The sequence below is a fragment of the Nicrophorus vespilloides genome, unplaced genomic scaffold (genome assembly GCF_001412225.1).
Source record: "Nicrophorus vespilloides isolate i.1.1-1 unplaced genomic scaffold, Nicve_v1.0, whole genome shotgun sequence".
NCBI classification, from domain to species: Eukaryota; Metazoa; Arthropoda; class Insecta; order Coleoptera; family Silphidae; genus Nicrophorus; species Nicrophorus vespilloides.
Genome location: NW_017096505.1, coordinates 54718 through 71802, shown reverse-complemented (window position 1 = coordinate 71802; position 17085 = coordinate 54718). Strand labels below are relative to the sequence as shown.

At 31.8% G+C, this 17085-nt stretch overlaps 2 protein-coding genes across 2 annotated transcripts in view; one reads left to right on the top strand and one right to left on the bottom strand.

The window, feature by feature from the left end:
• Positions 1–15178, top strand: part of LOC108557218 (major facilitator superfamily domain-containing protein 12-like) — a 36238-nt gene extending 21060 nt beyond the window's left edge. Inside the window, exons 3-9 of the mRNA XM_017913661.1 lie at positions 11948–12031; positions 14013–14196; positions 14254–14365; positions 14416–14564; positions 14618–14813; positions 14865–14970; positions 15024–15178. Of these exons, the coding sequence (XP_017769150.1) occupies positions 11948–12031; positions 14013–14196; positions 14254–14365; positions 14416–14564; positions 14618–14813; positions 14865–14970; positions 15024–15178 (986 nt within the window). The remainder of the gene's footprint in view (positions 1–11947; positions 12032–14012; positions 14197–14253; positions 14366–14415; positions 14565–14617; positions 14814–14864; positions 14971–15023) is intronic.
• LOC108557224 (glutamate decarboxylase 1) lies at positions 15076–17042 on the bottom strand. Its single transcript, XM_017913668.1, has 7 exons — positions 16639–17042; positions 16329–16580; positions 16207–16271; positions 16072–16150; positions 15907–16017; positions 15757–15845; positions 15076–15682 (listed from the first exon to the last, which is right to left on the bottom strand). The coding sequence occupies exons 1-7, from the start codon at positions 16735–16737 to the stop codon at positions 15358–15360; spliced, it is 1020 nt and encodes a 339-aa protein (XP_017769157.1). The 5' UTR covers positions 16738–17042; the 3' UTR covers positions 15076–15357.
• Between the last annotated feature and the right edge of the window lie 43 nt (positions 17043–17085).

Genomic DNA, 17085 nt, shown 5'->3' with positions numbered 1-17085 from the left:
AATAATATAAACTAATTTATTTATTTACAAATTGTTCCTGGCTCCAATTTGGACAAATGCGATAGGGCCCACGTGTGTGAGGGTCCTGACTCAAGAATACTTATTTTGTTGTTAAGTTACTACAACATTGATGCAGCCTCAAAACAGAGTTTGTGGACAAATAAACTAAGATCATGCTTCCGAATATTTCTAGTTTACAAATTGTTCCTGTCTCTAATTTCGACTAATGCGAAAGGGCCCACAAATGTGAAGGTGCTAGGCTCAAGAATACACATCTTGTTGTTTAGTTACTAAGGGCCCACGATAACCTTAATGTAGCCCCAAAACAGAGTTAGTGGACAAGTGATCTTTTTTGCTAATATTTCTACGCCACTGTGTAAATAGATAATAAATTGACCTGAAATAAAGATCAACAATTATATACAAACATTTGGTCGGTAAATACTGGTTTTGAATTCGATAAAATAAATAAAGTTTAAAAAAAACTATAAACACTGTTGATCTGACATTATCACCAATTTGCATATTGCTGCAATTTCAGTGACCATTAAGGATAACACAGATCTGCTCCAAAGTATCAAGTATCTCTGTACTTTAGTCTGTGGGATCCTTTATTGTCGAAAATACATCAATAATCCGTTAACAACAACAACCAAAATCAAACTGACAACAGACCAAATATAATACTCATTCTCTATATTACAGTACTACGAACAGCGATGAAAATCTTTTGTTGCGAGAATTGCACATTTACGATATGCAATTAAAAAGCAATTAATCCTTTGGAAACAAACGCGAGCTGCGCATTTTCTGCTATCACTACGTGCAAAACGTAATCAAGTTTCGAGTTCGCTTTGCAACAATATTAATAATAATAATGATAAAGAAGACGAAGGAGCGGATGAAGAATACGGTGGCGTGTAATTACGAACTGGATTTCTTGCAGATGGTACATCGAGAGCCGTCTCAATGATAAAGCTGGAAGAGGAGCGAAAGAAAAGAAGTAATTGTTGAATTGTGAACGTTTTAATTGATGGCGGCTCGATAAGGAAACGGTCTGCAATCGCCACTCGAGGCGGCTCCGAGTAATTTGTTTATAAAGTGGTGATAAGTGTTACCTTGATTTCCATATAAATTAAGGAAATATTTTTATGGAACTACATGCACGAGTTTCTTTCTAACCTACCACAAAGAACTTTTAATTGAGATACACTAATGGAGCAAAACTCAATTACTTCAGACACATTGATTTCAGTTAAAACAAAAAGTAGATTAATTTGTATTGTTTATATAAAACTATACATTTTTTTTGATATACTGATCTTAACAATTATGATTAATTAATTAAGTTTCAATTCAACTTATTTCATTAAATTAATCATCAACCTAATTTTAAGCTAAATTTAACATAGTATGACTTAATTTAAGTAACTTTCTTTAACTTAAGTCGATTTTTATTAAGCTAACTCAATTTAAGATGATTTAATTTAAGCAGATTTAATATAATATAACTTAACTAAAGGTGACTTAACATAGGTGACATAATACAAGTAAATTTATGTTCAGTTGTTATTTTAGATAAAATTAGTATTAACACAGCAAGACTTAATTTAAGTAGACTTAAATTAATTACAAAACATTACTAATTTTCACAAATATTTTAAAATATAATTATTAGTAAAAACATAACTCTTATGTATTTAGGATAAATATACAATTACAGTGGATAAAGACGTTTATAGGTTATAACCTAGAAATTAATTATGTTTGTAGATTTTTTTTATTAAGCATACATTTATATTTCAAACATTCCAGTGGAAACGAATAAGAAAATACTTGAATGCACTGCTGAATATAATCTTAGATCTCTCAGGCCTTGATTAATGATGTTGACTAGTTAGTTCATTTACTCCATTACTTTTCTTATTAATTGATTTATATAAAAGCAACTCTAGAAACAAGTAAAAAAATATGTAACACTTATCTTCATCTTGGCGAATATAAATTACCTAAACTATTTTGCAATATTTTCTTAATTGTTTTACTATAAATATAAATTTAAATACAACTACAAAAATATAGAATGCGTAAAGTACTTGGATCGGTGATAATTATACTTTATTAATTTATGATTAGAAACACAATGGGTAATCGGTTAACGCACATAATCCGTTCAAATGATGTTCGTTATCCGATTGATTTAAGCTTCATATAATTACATAAATTAGCTCCACAAAGTTACGTCAGTAAGGTGTACGTTAAACAAACATATGTTTGTTATCCAAATACACAAATCTTTGGCTAAAATGTTCATTGAAGTAAGAGTCAGGTACTAATCTTATTGTCATTTTACATGTTGGGAAGTTTATTCGGGAACCGAAATTATGTTCAAAAACCGAGGTATTTTAGGTTTTGTATTTATCGGTTAACGAACATATTCTGCCCAAAGACAATGTTTGCAGCTCGAATTGTTCGTTAACCGAATTCCCAATACATAAGTCTACTATATGCAGTTTGCTGATTACACTTATCTATCAATCGCTATCGTCTTATTTAAATAAATTGCAATAAATAAATAAAATTACATATTTTCTCAAGGTTTATCACATAAAATAACAAAACAAAAGTCATGTAACCTCGACGATTATTTTACCATAAATATGATTCGGAAACGATGTTTTTACAAATATTATGATATTAACCATTTGCTACTATAACAGACTGCGCAAAAATAGATAAAACACACATTTGTCCTTCAAAGTTCAAAGACTTCAGCAACGTGCGTTAATTCATAAATATTATTCAATTGCCTTATGTAAACATTTTATATATTTATAAAAAAAAAATCCCATTACGTCTCAAAGCGCAATCAGCACGAGAATCTGTTTACGAGAAACTTTTCAATGCGGAGATACCTTCTTTTTTTTGCAGAGTTTAAGTGAAGCGAAACAGATAACGAAAAATTAGCCAAGGCCAATTGTCTCGATACAAGGGTCAAGATTTCTTCTATTTTTAAACAAAATCACATCGGTACGCACGTTCTCATTTCCCATTGGGAAACCTCTTCGTAGTTCATGTGGGAACTCTTCATTTCCTCACCAATTCTTCTCACTTCGTTTATTTTTTCGTTATTTGCGTCTGATTCTGCTCTTCTCGTTGCGTGAAATTCACAAGAACGGATTGTTTCTACGATTCCGTTTCATCTGCGTCTTGAGCTGAACAAAACGCAACGGTTCATCGACACACATTCGTGCGAGAACGCGTTTCCTGGATGCTTAGGAAGCGACAACCTCATCAACGAATATTAAGAGTACAGAGACCAGGAAACGAAGGCCCGGGAAGTCCTAATTAAGGGAAAAGATGCACCTCTGTCCTGACTGTTTTTATCTTTGGCTTGTTTTTCATCATTTCTTTCATTGCAAATTAAGACAAGCGAGATGACGCACGTTACGTAAGATGGATTGCACAAATCCTAAAGATAAAACGTAAATCGGCCAAAAGATCTCTCAAAGAGAAAATGTTCCTTAACACAATTATTATGTTCTTTTGTTTTTTACATATACTCTTGTTCTCTTCAATTGCTCCAACTTTTAATTAAAATGAACTATATTTTTTTTTAGCACACGGTCAAAGGACTATTGACTTTTGTCTATCTGCCAACTTTTAATTAGTTCAAGAAGTTTCTATCTATTCAAATTTTATAATTTAATTATTAAAAAAACAATCAATCAAAATAAAATCGATTTGATCTTATAAAAATTACTAAAACTCATTGAAAAGTGATCCTCATCATAATTAAATAAAATATGAAAAGGGACAAACAAGTTTTATAACAAAAATGTATAAGGTTTGAAACAGGAAAATTATGATTAAACTTTTGTTGTATTTATTTTAGAAACAAATTACAGGAAACAACAATATCTTCTGAATTATCTTTTTTTCTGTATTCTTCCTACAATTGAAACTTCTGTGGCTGGTGACAGCGAAAGTGCGTTGCGTAAGATGAACCTGATTGATTGCGTAAATCGTATGGATAAATAAATTGTAGCCACAAGAAGATCCACTGGAAACGAGTTTCCAACTGTGAGGTCAGGACCAGGTTTAGGGACGAAATCGCCGGAGAGTTCAGTTCAGCAAAGCTATTACAACGCTCGCGTCTTGCAAGTTGCGCAACCATTGTTGCTGCTGCGACAAAGCGGCGTAAAGATCGGCGCTTACATAACGGCACATCGGTGTCATAATTACAAAACGCGAAGCGACGATAATTGGTATTAGCGGAGGCATTGATGATGGAAAGCCTATGATTTTTAAATGGTAATTAAAAGAGGATAACAACAGCAAAGGCAAAATCGTAAATTTTAACGTTTTCTCCGTTGCACGTATGGTTTTTAATTACTCTTTACGATGCATGGGTTTCGAGTAGAAGTATAAAATAAAATTAATGCGCAATCTGCAAATCCATTGTTTATGTTATTATATGGTTACCGAATGGGATTCAGTTCCGTTTTACTGCTTAGATATAAAAATTTCCAGCTTTTAACTAAATGAACCGATATCGATCACACTGAATTACGGCATGTTTACGGAATGATGTATACTGGAATTGGGTTATCACTAAGTTCAAGCTTATTGCACTTTCCTTACCATTCTAATTGATTATTTCTATCGATTCTTGGAATATATAAATCAAATTGTAACTTGATTCAATTATTTAATAATCACCAAATTACTAAATAATTACTCTAATTATAGAACAAATACATAAACAGAAAATTTACTCGTCTTTTATGTACAAAGAAAATAAATTATTATTACTTTGAAACCGGACTAATCGAGAAAAAAGCATTTTTTTTTAAATTTCCAAACGGTACTATAGTGAATCTGTAAACTGTACTGAAACTGTATTGCTGTATACTATTTTTTTTAAATATGATTGTAAAAGTTTATTAATTATTTTAGTTTTTTTTTCATTTTTATATTTTTTAATTGCAGCTATGTTTCAAGTGAAATATGTCTTAATGATGTGTGCATTGTATAATCATTATATAATTCTTTGTTTATGAGCATGGGGTCGAAGGTTGTCAGCGTCATGCAATAATAGAAAGGGAAATCCAAATTTTTCCTGAAGCGTTTTCCCATACTAAACAATTAACTGTACTTTGAAAAACAAACCAAAACAATAATATCTAACTGAGAGTAGTCACTTTGCCATGTTGCATTATCCTAGTAACTCTCATTTACTAAATATTATACATTAGTAATTACGTGCAAATGCTATTACCGCAACAACGCAAACCTGGTATATAGAATTTCTCATTGTAAACATAACCTCAAGCTTATCAACAAATGTGGTAACAGCTTCGGTTGATTGTGATCCTTTAGTTCCTCAATTTATTGCTATAACCGCAGCTTCGTACACTTGCTATAGAATTTCTCCCTGTAAACATAGCCGCAAACCTTGTCAACAATAGTAATCCAGTAAACATATGATGTAACCATCTGAGTGACCCTTGAAGTACTCAGTTTACGTAATAAAATTAAATTATAAAATTAATAATCATAATAAAAAGCTGCAGGCTTTCAATGAGATAAAAAAATAATGGAAACTATTAGTAGAGGTAACGAATGTGTCAGTATAATTATATGTGTATGTGTTTTTGATGGATTTACCTATCATAAGCATTTGTTATAATAAACACACGAAAAGTAGTTGTTGCGTCAAGTCATGGTCAAGGAAAACTTTCTATAATAGAACCAACATTAGTTTCTTAAGCAAATTACATATTAATAAATTATTTTCTTGAAATTTGTTTCATTAAACTTAAACCAGTTTGAATCTTCCAACAAGAATATTATTGAATATGATTATATGATTTCTTTATTAATTAATTAATTAATTAATTAATTTAAGCATCGACTACAAGCTGTATTTTTATATGTGTTAAGTTAAGTAATAGACCAAGGGTCGGCAACCTGCGGCTCTTTTGATGATAAATTTCGACTCCCAAATCTATTACACTTCAACTTTATTGGAAATCAACTATTTTTTGTGAGCCCAAAAGTCTATGACTATATTTGTATTCTTATATTTGTAATGTTAAGATATGAACGATTTTACTTTATTTGATTTGTCCCAATTGTATTCAAGTATTTGACAAAAAAAAATCATAAAATAAATTATTTTCTTATGTATTCAAAGGCAATGGTATTCACCAATCTCGGTACACTAATTTAGCACTATTTGCAGGATGAGCGTTATCTGTATGTCCAACATGGATTAGGTCTATCGGAAATCCCCTGATTAATTCGTAGTGGTAAATATAGGTAGGTAGTAGCAGCAAGATTTCGGACCAGCAATAATATTAGATCGTCTCTCGTGCATCAGGAAACGGTAATATCGATTTTCAATTTGTACATAAATATTTGCTTAAAGGCGAGCAGACTTCGATCGCCAACCAACCTGTAATCTATTAAGGTAATTATCTGAGAGGCGAGCAAATGCATTGCATAACTGGAATAACATTTATAAGCGTTAACGTAAACATTCGCGTTAGGTAATGGCCTTTCTTTTGTATAGTACGTAGGCAATTCTCTATCATTATTCCCCCCAATCGCATGTTATATATTTTTTTCATATTTTATTACATATTATTTGCTTATTTCAATATTTGTTTTAAGGGTGAAAACCTAATAAGCAATATCAATTTATGCGATCTTAATTATCCAATATAATCTGTTTTTTTTATTAATCCAATATTTTATACACAAAAAATCTAAATATAGATATTTTCATATAAAAATCTAGCGAATATAATTATATAAACACGAATACCTCATATAGTGCGGTTAATCTATTTGAATCCGGACTTTGTTTTTAATTTTCACAAAAAAATCTTATGTCCATTTATTTTTTTTTATTTATGCCATAACAGTTGATTGCAAAAATTGATTAAGTAATAATTGTATTTAAATAAAAAATATCTTTATAAAGAATGTTTAAATATATTTTTTTATAACGTTACTAAAAACTGGACCACTTTCAAAATTTATGACACAATATGTAAATGAACTAAATTCTGTCTTCTCCGATAATCTACTTCTTTAACTATTTTCTCAAGTTTCTTGATTGGATTATATCTAATCATAATTATGATATTATTGTTTTGTTCGCATTAACGTACATATCTTTTTTATGAACGTATGTACGTTCATATGGATAATTACTCATATCAATGTACGTATTATCGAACGCATTTTTAAAACGGACTAGAAACGTCGATATCATTGTACGTTTGTATGGATATATGTTAGTTTGGCCACAGGGCAGTATATATTAATGTACATATTATCTAACGTATATTAAAATCATGTACGTTAAGTCAAATAGTTTGTAAATATTAATGTAAGATTTATCCAAAAAGTATCTAACTTAAGTGAAATTTTATATATTAGTTCGTATTATCGAACTGCAGATTGTTGTTATAAAATTTAATAAAGAAATAAAAAAAACGGAAACTCTTAAAATATTATTTATTATCAGATTCTTAAAGTTTGGAAACTTATGGGATATAAATTGATTAATAAAAATAATCTGTGACATTTAGAATCGAAGGTTTCATGGATATCTAAATTAATTCTGAAGAAACAGAATAAATAAATAATATGTGCTTAGAATAAATTTCACTTTAAAGTAAATGAAAATTCAAACAATATAAATTGTTATAATATCTTTTATATATTTTTCTATAATTTTAATGAAATTTAAAAATAAATTGTATTTAAGAAATTACATAAATGTTTCTTTTCTCTCACGTAATTAATCTTCCATTCAAATTATATAGCGAATAATATTATGAATTTCAAATAGAAACTAGTTTTCATTATTATACTTCTTTGTTTTTTGTACAAGATCAGGTGTTGAACTCTCGCCTATGGCCATAAAATGATTTATAGATACGAATCATTTTTAAATAATTTTCTAAAATATGAACTCAAACTCACTTTTCGTTTCCTCACACACATGTAAAAATCATTACTTTCTAATTTCAAATTATAATTGTAAAACAAAATAGCTTTATTTGTATTTTTATTATTTATTATACGTAACTCAAAATTCTTATTATGTGACCAAAAATATATTTTTTTTTGCATAAAACGATAATATTTTATAAATCGTTATGTTAATTTGTAACAGATTTGAATTTTGCACTTTCGAATTACTAGAATTAAAATTAAGATTTAATCATATTTATAATTTTATACAACAATAACTCACATAGTGCGGCTTTCAACAGTGCGGTTTAAAAATTTCAAAAGATGCATATTTTTGTATGTAATTCCACAATTAGTCCGGTTTCAAACAGTCCGGAAGATATATAACATAAATGTAACAAAAGTTTATTTACAAATATTACCGTTATAATTTTTACAATATTTACATAATTGTTTATGAAAGTGTGTTAAAAGCTAATACTTTATAAAACCGTGTTGTTACGGAACGATAAACACTTTTACTTGGGCGAAAATATGAAATTTAATATTTATAAGGAATCCGAAAGAAAATATAGAAATCTTAATATATCAAGGTAATCAACAATTATAATTACTTATAATATTTCTAAGTTCAATAAATAATTAATTAAAAAATATCTGTATAAATTATTGTTTCATACTAAAACCTCACCTTAATAACATTATCTCGCTTATTAATAAAAACTATTGCTCTTATTCAAATTGTAAATATTATATAATTAAACGTTTCTATGAATAAATTGATTTAATTATATTATGCATTTCTATGATGTTTGTTAAGATATTGTATAAGTGTTTGTTTCAACAAAATAACTTATACAATAATACCTCGCATAGTGCGGCTTTGATTAGTGCGGATTCACTATAATATGCATTGAAAATTTTAAAACAAATTAAATTTTAATTGAGCAAAAAATATTATCTATAATTTATTGATAATATAGAGAAAACACAGTATTTAATTTCAATATTATTATTAATTGATAAATAATAAAGCATGCAATTATAAAAGTAAACTAAATCATATAAACTCGTAGTTATATATAAATGAAATAAATTAATTGGAAATTCGATGATTTGAAATGAAATATCAACGTTTTTTTTATTCATACATTATTCTGGCGATAATTCAACCGCAAATATAATTTTTGAATTATTAATTTATCAAGGTTTATTTAAAATAATAATTGTTATTATTAAAACGCGTACAACAAATTCAACATTTCATTCTGTTCACATATACAAATTTGAACAGATTTTCATCATTATTTTCATAGTTTTGTACTAAAATATATTTCTTATGTAATATTTTTAGGATTTGAAAGAATATATAATCTTCAGTTCAAATTATTAAGAAATATGAAATGGTAGATATTCATCCACTTAACGTACATTTGTACGCTATGGATTATTGATTCATTTGTGCGAGCGAAGAGACACGTATCATAAAAAATATGTATTTATATTAGAACACACCATTCGCTTAGCATACATTCGCTCAATTTGTATACTCATTATGTACGTTAACTGAGCGTTCACTATATATAGTAGGGGTGGAAAAACTGTGGCTCGCGAGCCGCATGCGGCTCTTCAAGAGTATTATTTTTTTTTAATTATAATACCAAAAAAATTAGGTGCGGCTCTTGCTGCAAAAATTCTAGCCACCCCTGATATACTACCCACAATTTCTAACATCATTCACTTATATGAAAAATAAGTTATATAAAATGCATTGATTCCAGGACACATTAATGGACAACCCTGCAGCTTGAAAAACATTACTTTAGCATGCAGTGTTATACTTATGTGTGGCAAATATGTATTACTTCCATAACTTTCTCCCTTTGACACCTTCATTAAACCACGCGTTTTTATTTTGTCTGTTACATATTTAATCATTTACACACCCTGCCATGCATGCAACGACAACATTGCGTGCTACTCCTAATCTACATTTATCTTCGAAAATGTTTGAAGTAAAAAAAAATCATATATATATATATATTTATTAGTACAATTCCCTCGTCTGGCAATGAAACCGCAATATCAAAATCGTTGTCTTTCTCTGTTTATTTAATTAACCAAAATACTATAAAAATATTAAAAAAGTTAATACATTTTCTTTATGTTGTATAACAATTTTACTACTCATGTTTTTAATATAGTTTTAAACAATGATTAGTTGCTTCACTGTATTTAATGGTCAAAATAGGACCAAAATAAATAGACCGTATTAATGTTATATATATTATATTTTTGTATCCACCTTCTATAATTATGAAATATATAAATCTTGATCGTTGTCCTTGGATAATTCATAATAAAAGTCACGAGAGATTGAACTAAATATACTTGAATTCACAATTATTTCGCATTCGAAATTCGGCACGGTCTATCGATAGATGAGGAAAATAAAAGAGAAACAACAATATGAACGATCTCTATACACCTATACACCAATATATAAATGTATATGGGAGTAATTATGGCCTGTTTGAGAGATTCCAATAGGAGATTGGAACTGATACATAAAAGGCTCCGAGCAGCTTTACATAAAACTGGCCACACAAAACTGGCATCATTAAAGTAAAACAAGAAATAAGGTAGAAAGGGAGAGAAGAGATTGTGAGAGCACAGCAAAAGGAAAGAACAAAAGCGAACGCTGGAAAGAGAGCGAGATCAACGAGAACAAGAGTGTATGTTAATGCATTAGAATTTAATGGGTATTTCGTGAAGTCGTTATTGTCCGGCTAGGAAACACACCACAAATGTATTATTTATATGGGGCACGTGGCGAAAACTGAGACGCTGACGTCGCGTTATGTAACGCCCGACGGTTGCGATCCTTGGAACAGCATCATGATCCCAGAGACCGGCTCCCCGATGCGTGTATAACCAGTGGTAATTGCTAAATTGCGCAAAATAACAATAACAAACTGATTGCGAAACGGCCGGCAGCAACAGCAACAAAAAAAAATGTGTCTGCCGTGGAAACAATTCCTTCGTTCGGCTGGAAATTATGCGGTGCATACTCTGGGTGTTTCAACTACAATTGAAATCCTTCGAACGAAACTACTGGTCACCACATTAAGGTTCCCATACACCAAATCCGGCTTAGTCGTTTCAACATCTCTCTGACACATGGAAGTCAATGGTTGAGTGCACACCTTGCAAAATGTATACAGTCAGTGCTTACTTAACGTACATATGTGTACGCAAAGTGAATGTACGTTAATCGGATAGTAAATTCACATTTAAATGCTTGCATTTGCAATTTTTATTTATTCACACATTCTATCGAACGTACTCAATACAGTATGACCTCGTTTAGCGCTTAGGACAAGCGTTAAATAAAACAGCTTTTTCAACCCGCGATATATCGAGAAAGCGTTATTACTGTACGTTCATTTGAACATTGAGTACGTCCTTTAGAATGTGTGTATGACAATCTTGATAATTTATGTACGTAATTTTGAACATTATCTGTATATTTGCTACAATTATACCGAAAGGCAGAACTAATCGAAGATATAAAGATCTACAGTTTTACAGTGATAATTCTCCTAACTGGGCCAGTTATCAATTAGTATTATATATTCCTTAATTCAAGCAGTGCTTAATTTCATTATATATATATGCAATTGATCTTTCAAACTGGTTCTTCTTGAATCACCTGGTATAAAGTTTAATTTTTGTTTTCTTTCTTCGATTGCATTGCGTAAATTGTCGGTCTTCAAATATGGTTGTTGGCAAATTTAGTTGGCCGATTTCTTTAGTTAGGTCTATCTGGATATGGAGCAGGCCGGGCGTGAGTCACACGGCACCTAGGATGTCGTGGGCTTTGCAGCGATGGTCCGGTGGAGGAGAAGTTGCTTGAAACTGGTTGTGGATGTTGTTAATGTTGTTAATGTTTCAGGGCAAGTCGCAGACTCTCTGGCGACACCAGTTGCTGGTTGGGCGGTGGACTCGCTTGGGGCCCCTCGGGCGTGGCACATGACAGGTGCGTCTATCGAACAAAACCTCTACCTACTCACCTTATATCGTTTGATAACCAACCAACCAACCAACTACATATATGTAGATTTCAAGACCATACCATTCACTCTACTTACTTAAGACTCTAAAAACTGAGCACTGCGTGCGAGAGAGCTGGACCACACATACGTCTCTACGTGAACGTATCAGTTCAATATTCATGCACTTTCTTACACAACAACTTCATTTCAAGGTATCACATCTCAGCCGCAGTATTTTACCCTGCACGTTACAAAACGCACATTAGACTCTTAGGAAAAACAATGGCCATATGAATAATGACACCTGGTGAACCTCAGCATCGCCTACATTCTACTGCACAAGACCCACATACATCATTTCTTTTGCAAGCACATTTTCGTTTCTTTCATTCTCATTCTCATTCTTAATTAACATTTGTATTGAGTTTCCTTGTACAATCTTCTATTATTTGAGGCAAGGACAACCACTGACTTCCTCCTATGAATCCTCCAACGCCCAGTAGTAAAATTATTAATTGCACAAACAAAAAATACACTTCTTAAGTTTATAAATATTTATGAATTATTGAATTAGATTTTAAGAAAAAAAAAACATTATCAGATAAAATTGAAATATGTATTCATATGTAAGTGACAACAAATAATCAAAAACATGATTATGGCGTCAAACTGCAAAGTGTACGTTCGTATGAACGTCGAGTACGTTTATGTGAAAAAAGGCACGTATTTACCAAAAATTACCGTGCATTCGCTGAGCGTACGGCAATTAGTACATCAGCCAATTAATAAAACAAATAAACATAATTACTTCTCTCTAAATAAAGGAAAGTTGCCAAATAGTAATCATTATTTTACAATTGATTTTTACGTAAATATGTTAAATATTTCTATAAGTAGTTTGATTAATATTATTACGTATATAATACATTATTATTGTGTAATTTATATTGAAATGTTTGTACGAAGAAATAGCAACAAATGCATACTTATTAATCAATCGTATATAACAAGCTATTGTAAAATCAGCTTTAAAAAAAAAGCATTCCACATTCGTTTGCACCTTTTCGAATTACGAAACGCGTAAATCTTGTTGCTCCGTCCTTGGACAATTCACAACAAAAGTCATGAGAGAGCGACTATCATAAAAATCAACTTTTAATCACTTCTAATTCATCGTTTTCTTTCATAACAATCATGTCACAACAAAAACACATTTGTTATCGTAATAAATAAAATTGGTATTGAACTTTAATTATACAATACCTCGTATAGTGCGGATAGTGAAATCGCATTGATTGAAGCCACACTATGCGAGATATTCTTGTATTTTCAACGTGTTTTTTTATTTATATAGTAGATAAGTTTAGATAATGCAAGTGAACGTCTGCAATGGAACCAATTACATTAATATTTCAAATACATATAACCAATGCTTCATCAAAGTTAAATTAATTTTCAACAAACCCTATGAATAATTCAAGACTTGCGAATTTATAGTTTCCTACGCTGAAACTTTCTATTATCGATTACCTTTCCTTTTTCTTAATTAACAGTAACCTATAGAATTTTAGATTTAAAATGCAATATAATTTTGCTTATGTAAATATCTTTTTATTTATCAATAATTATAATTTGTATTAATTCATTCTTGATACATTTCAATAAAAAATAATTTATATATTAATTAGTATAAATTAATGGATTTTTTTGTATAATTTATTCCATATACAACACATTAATCTTCTTCGCAATAAACAAGAAAAATAATAATTATGTATTTTTAACTTTCACTTTTCTCTAAATCATTAGAATCTCTTTAATTTAACAAATTTCGTTTTTGTTTCGGTAATAAATATCAAAAGGTTCCTACAATTAACCCTAATTCAAGGGATGCGGGGATTTATCGAATTAAATTTATGAAATCTCTACCCTGAAATATATATCTAAATTGGAATTATTCCACAGGCACAGTTCTTGTGACAGTGGGTTTCACTTTGATATTCGCCCTGGAAGCTAAGCCCTTCGTATTTTACGCGTCTCTAATCATCATCTTCCAGATCGGATGGGCCTTGGTACAAATTGCCCACTTGACTATCATAACTATAATCGCCGAGTCCAACAAACACAGTTCCGACCTAACAGCAATCAGGTAATTAAAATAGCAACTTCAGCAGAATAGGATTATCAGTGTGGAAACACTTTCCAGATACACAGCTACTGTCTGCTGCAACGTCTTCGTCTACCTCCTAACATGGGAGATCCTGAAGAACGCCCCGGAAGGAAAAGCTATCGGACCATACGACTTCAATAGATTCAAAGTACTAGAGCTCATTTAAACGATGACACATATAACTATCAATACTTTCAGGAAATCATCCTGATTACAACTGCAATCGGAGTTATTTCCTCGATGTTTTTTTACTGCGGTATTGATGTCCGAAGACCTCGCAATGAGAATAATACTATTGAAACACGTAACTTTTTGAAAACCCTCGTCATATACCAGGTTTCCGTAATGTAAGTGCCGCAGCTCAACGTAGGCAACTCATCGAACCTTCGCTTTTTTATAGGTACATGTCTGCAAGATTGTACTCGATTTTGAATTTAATTTACATTCCGTTATATTTGAACGAAAGGATTACCAAATATAATCAAGAATCCGACTCCATACGTAGCTCCGTTGCTATAATCCCCTTAATTTGCTTTTTGACTTCTTTCATCACATCAATCATTTTAAAGTACCGACCTAACGTGTTATCAGATAAAGTAATATAAACCTCAAAGATTTAAACCCAATAATATCAATTCTTCCATCAGATGATCTATCTGCTGGGCATTGTGGTTGCTTTAATAGCTTGTTTGTGGATAGCGTTCGGAGTATCGGCTTCCAATGCGCCGATTTACGCAATAGCATGTCTAATTGGTACATAGGCATTTAAACAATTTGTATAGAATTTTAAATATTATATATTTTAGGTATTGGAAGTTCTTTTACACTAATAGCTAGTTTGTGTTTAACAGCTAAAATCGTTAGCACAAACGGTTTTAAAGGAGGATCAGTGTACAGCACGGTTACTTTCACGGATAAATTAGTGACAGGCCTACTGGTTTTCTTAATACAGAACTTGTAACAGGATATAAAGGCTAATATCAAAAATACTTACTTAGTATATATTTTTTTTAGAATATGTTATGACGAATGTTCGGACTTCTACCAGAATGTTTTGGCGTATGCAACTGGAAGCTCTATGTTACTAGGATTATTATCTCTAGCAACTTTGCAATACACCAATCCTGATTTGGCAGGACATTAGTCCAAATCTTGTCCGTACTTCTCGAATAAACCAATAATGGTATCCATTTCTTTGTAACTCGGTTGTGGCTCGCAACCGAAGTTAATCCTCCAGAAGTTACCCATGGTCTTGAGAGGACTGTACCCGATCATAGCAGCGCCATCGAAAACCATGAGCTTCTTCATTCGCGGTGCCACCAAATACAACCTATCCCACCACTCCTTGTCTTCCTCCAAACCTCTCATGCTCTTAGGAATGTAGTAGAAACAAACGTTCGAGGACTCAAACTGCTGGAGCACCAAGCGGAATCCTTCACGCCCATCAATGCTTTCTTTGAAATACCTTTTTTATATCGTTCATTTTACCGAGAAAGTAAATAAATTATACCGATATCATATAGACTTTGGTATTATTACCTGGCGCAATCCATCAAATGATCGACGCGTTCCTTGAAGCCCTCGTCTCCACGAGCTTTCCACATCACCCACAGCTTGAAAGCGTCCACCTGAAAATCAATTTTCACTACATGTTACTTACATAATAAAATACTTTTACAATACACATACTTTTCTGCCGCATTGGATGCTTTTATTTCCAGTATCATACGCGTTGTCGTAATACTTGTCGGGTTGGAATAAATAATTTGCAGAAGTTGTGTTGCACTCTTGTAGCAAATTCTAAAAGATAGAAGAGCAATTAATTTGCTTGGTTGTTAGTAATGCAATAAGCACCTCGTGTCTGGTAATAAATATTGCACATTGCAGTGGAGCGCCCAACATTTTATGTGCATTCCAAGCTATAGAATCGCTCCTGAAATGGAAGACACTTACTATTCAAGAGTTATCAAGAAAATAAATATGATTTACCTTTCGATGCCTTTTAAGCGGATTCTGTGAGTTTCTGAAAATATCAACGAACCTCCGAAGCAAGCCTAAAAATGTAAAAAATAATGAGTAATTGAAACATAAGTTGTTTTTTTTTAACACACGTCGACGTGCATCCAGATGCCATATTTCTTGCAGATGTCGGCTACGTCGTCTAAAGGATCGATGGCTCCCAGAACTGTAGTACCCACAGTGGCGTTCACTGCAATCGGAATTTTACCAGCTCTGGAACACTCGACGATCTGCATCTCAAGATCATGCGGGATTATTTTCCCATTTTTATCCGTCTTCACTTTGATTACGTTGTCTGTTCCATATCCTAACCAGTGCGCTGTCTTCTGAATAGAGTAATGAGACTGAAAAACCGGAAATATTTAACTAATTTGCAAAGGTCAGTAAAATTGAGTAACAGACTTCTTCTGATGTTAAAATGACGAGAGTGGGGACTGAAGCAATGCCTTTGGTTTTGATGTCTGGGAATCTCTGGTGTCTAGCTAAGACCAACCCGTACATATTGGATATGCTACCACCAGGCGCAAATATGCCATCACCGGTTTCGAAGCCAAAAAGCTTTCGCACGTGTTTGAGGATAGCAATTTCCGAGAGTGTGAAAACCGGAGCTACTTCGTATGTATGTTGGTTGGTGTTTAAAGCTTCGGATATCCAAGTACCAGCCAGACCGTAAATATCGACACCGCTATAAAGTTGATTGCAGAAGCGCGGATGACTGGTCTTCACGCTATACTTGATGGCCTTTCTGCAGATCTCTATCAGCTCCTTCGTATCAACGACGCGTTTATCCACAGAGAAGTCTATGCAACGCTACAGTAATAAAAAGAAAACGCACGCAAATTAAATGGA

Excerpts from the sequence above, each read along its gene's own strand:
- LOC108557224 (XM_017913668.1), bottom strand. The coding sequence starts at position 16,737 with ATGTACGGGTTGGTCTTAGCTAGACACCAGAGATTCCCAGACATCAAA. Across the intron at positions 16,151-16,206 it reads CGCTTAAAAGGCATCGAAAG|GAGCGATTCTATAGCTTGGA; the intron begins GTAAATCATATT and ends CTTCCATTTCAG. Across the intron at positions 16,018-16,071 it reads TATTTATTACCAGACACGAG|AATTTGCTACAAGAGTGCAA; the intron begins GTGCTTATTGCA and ends TCTATCTTTTAG.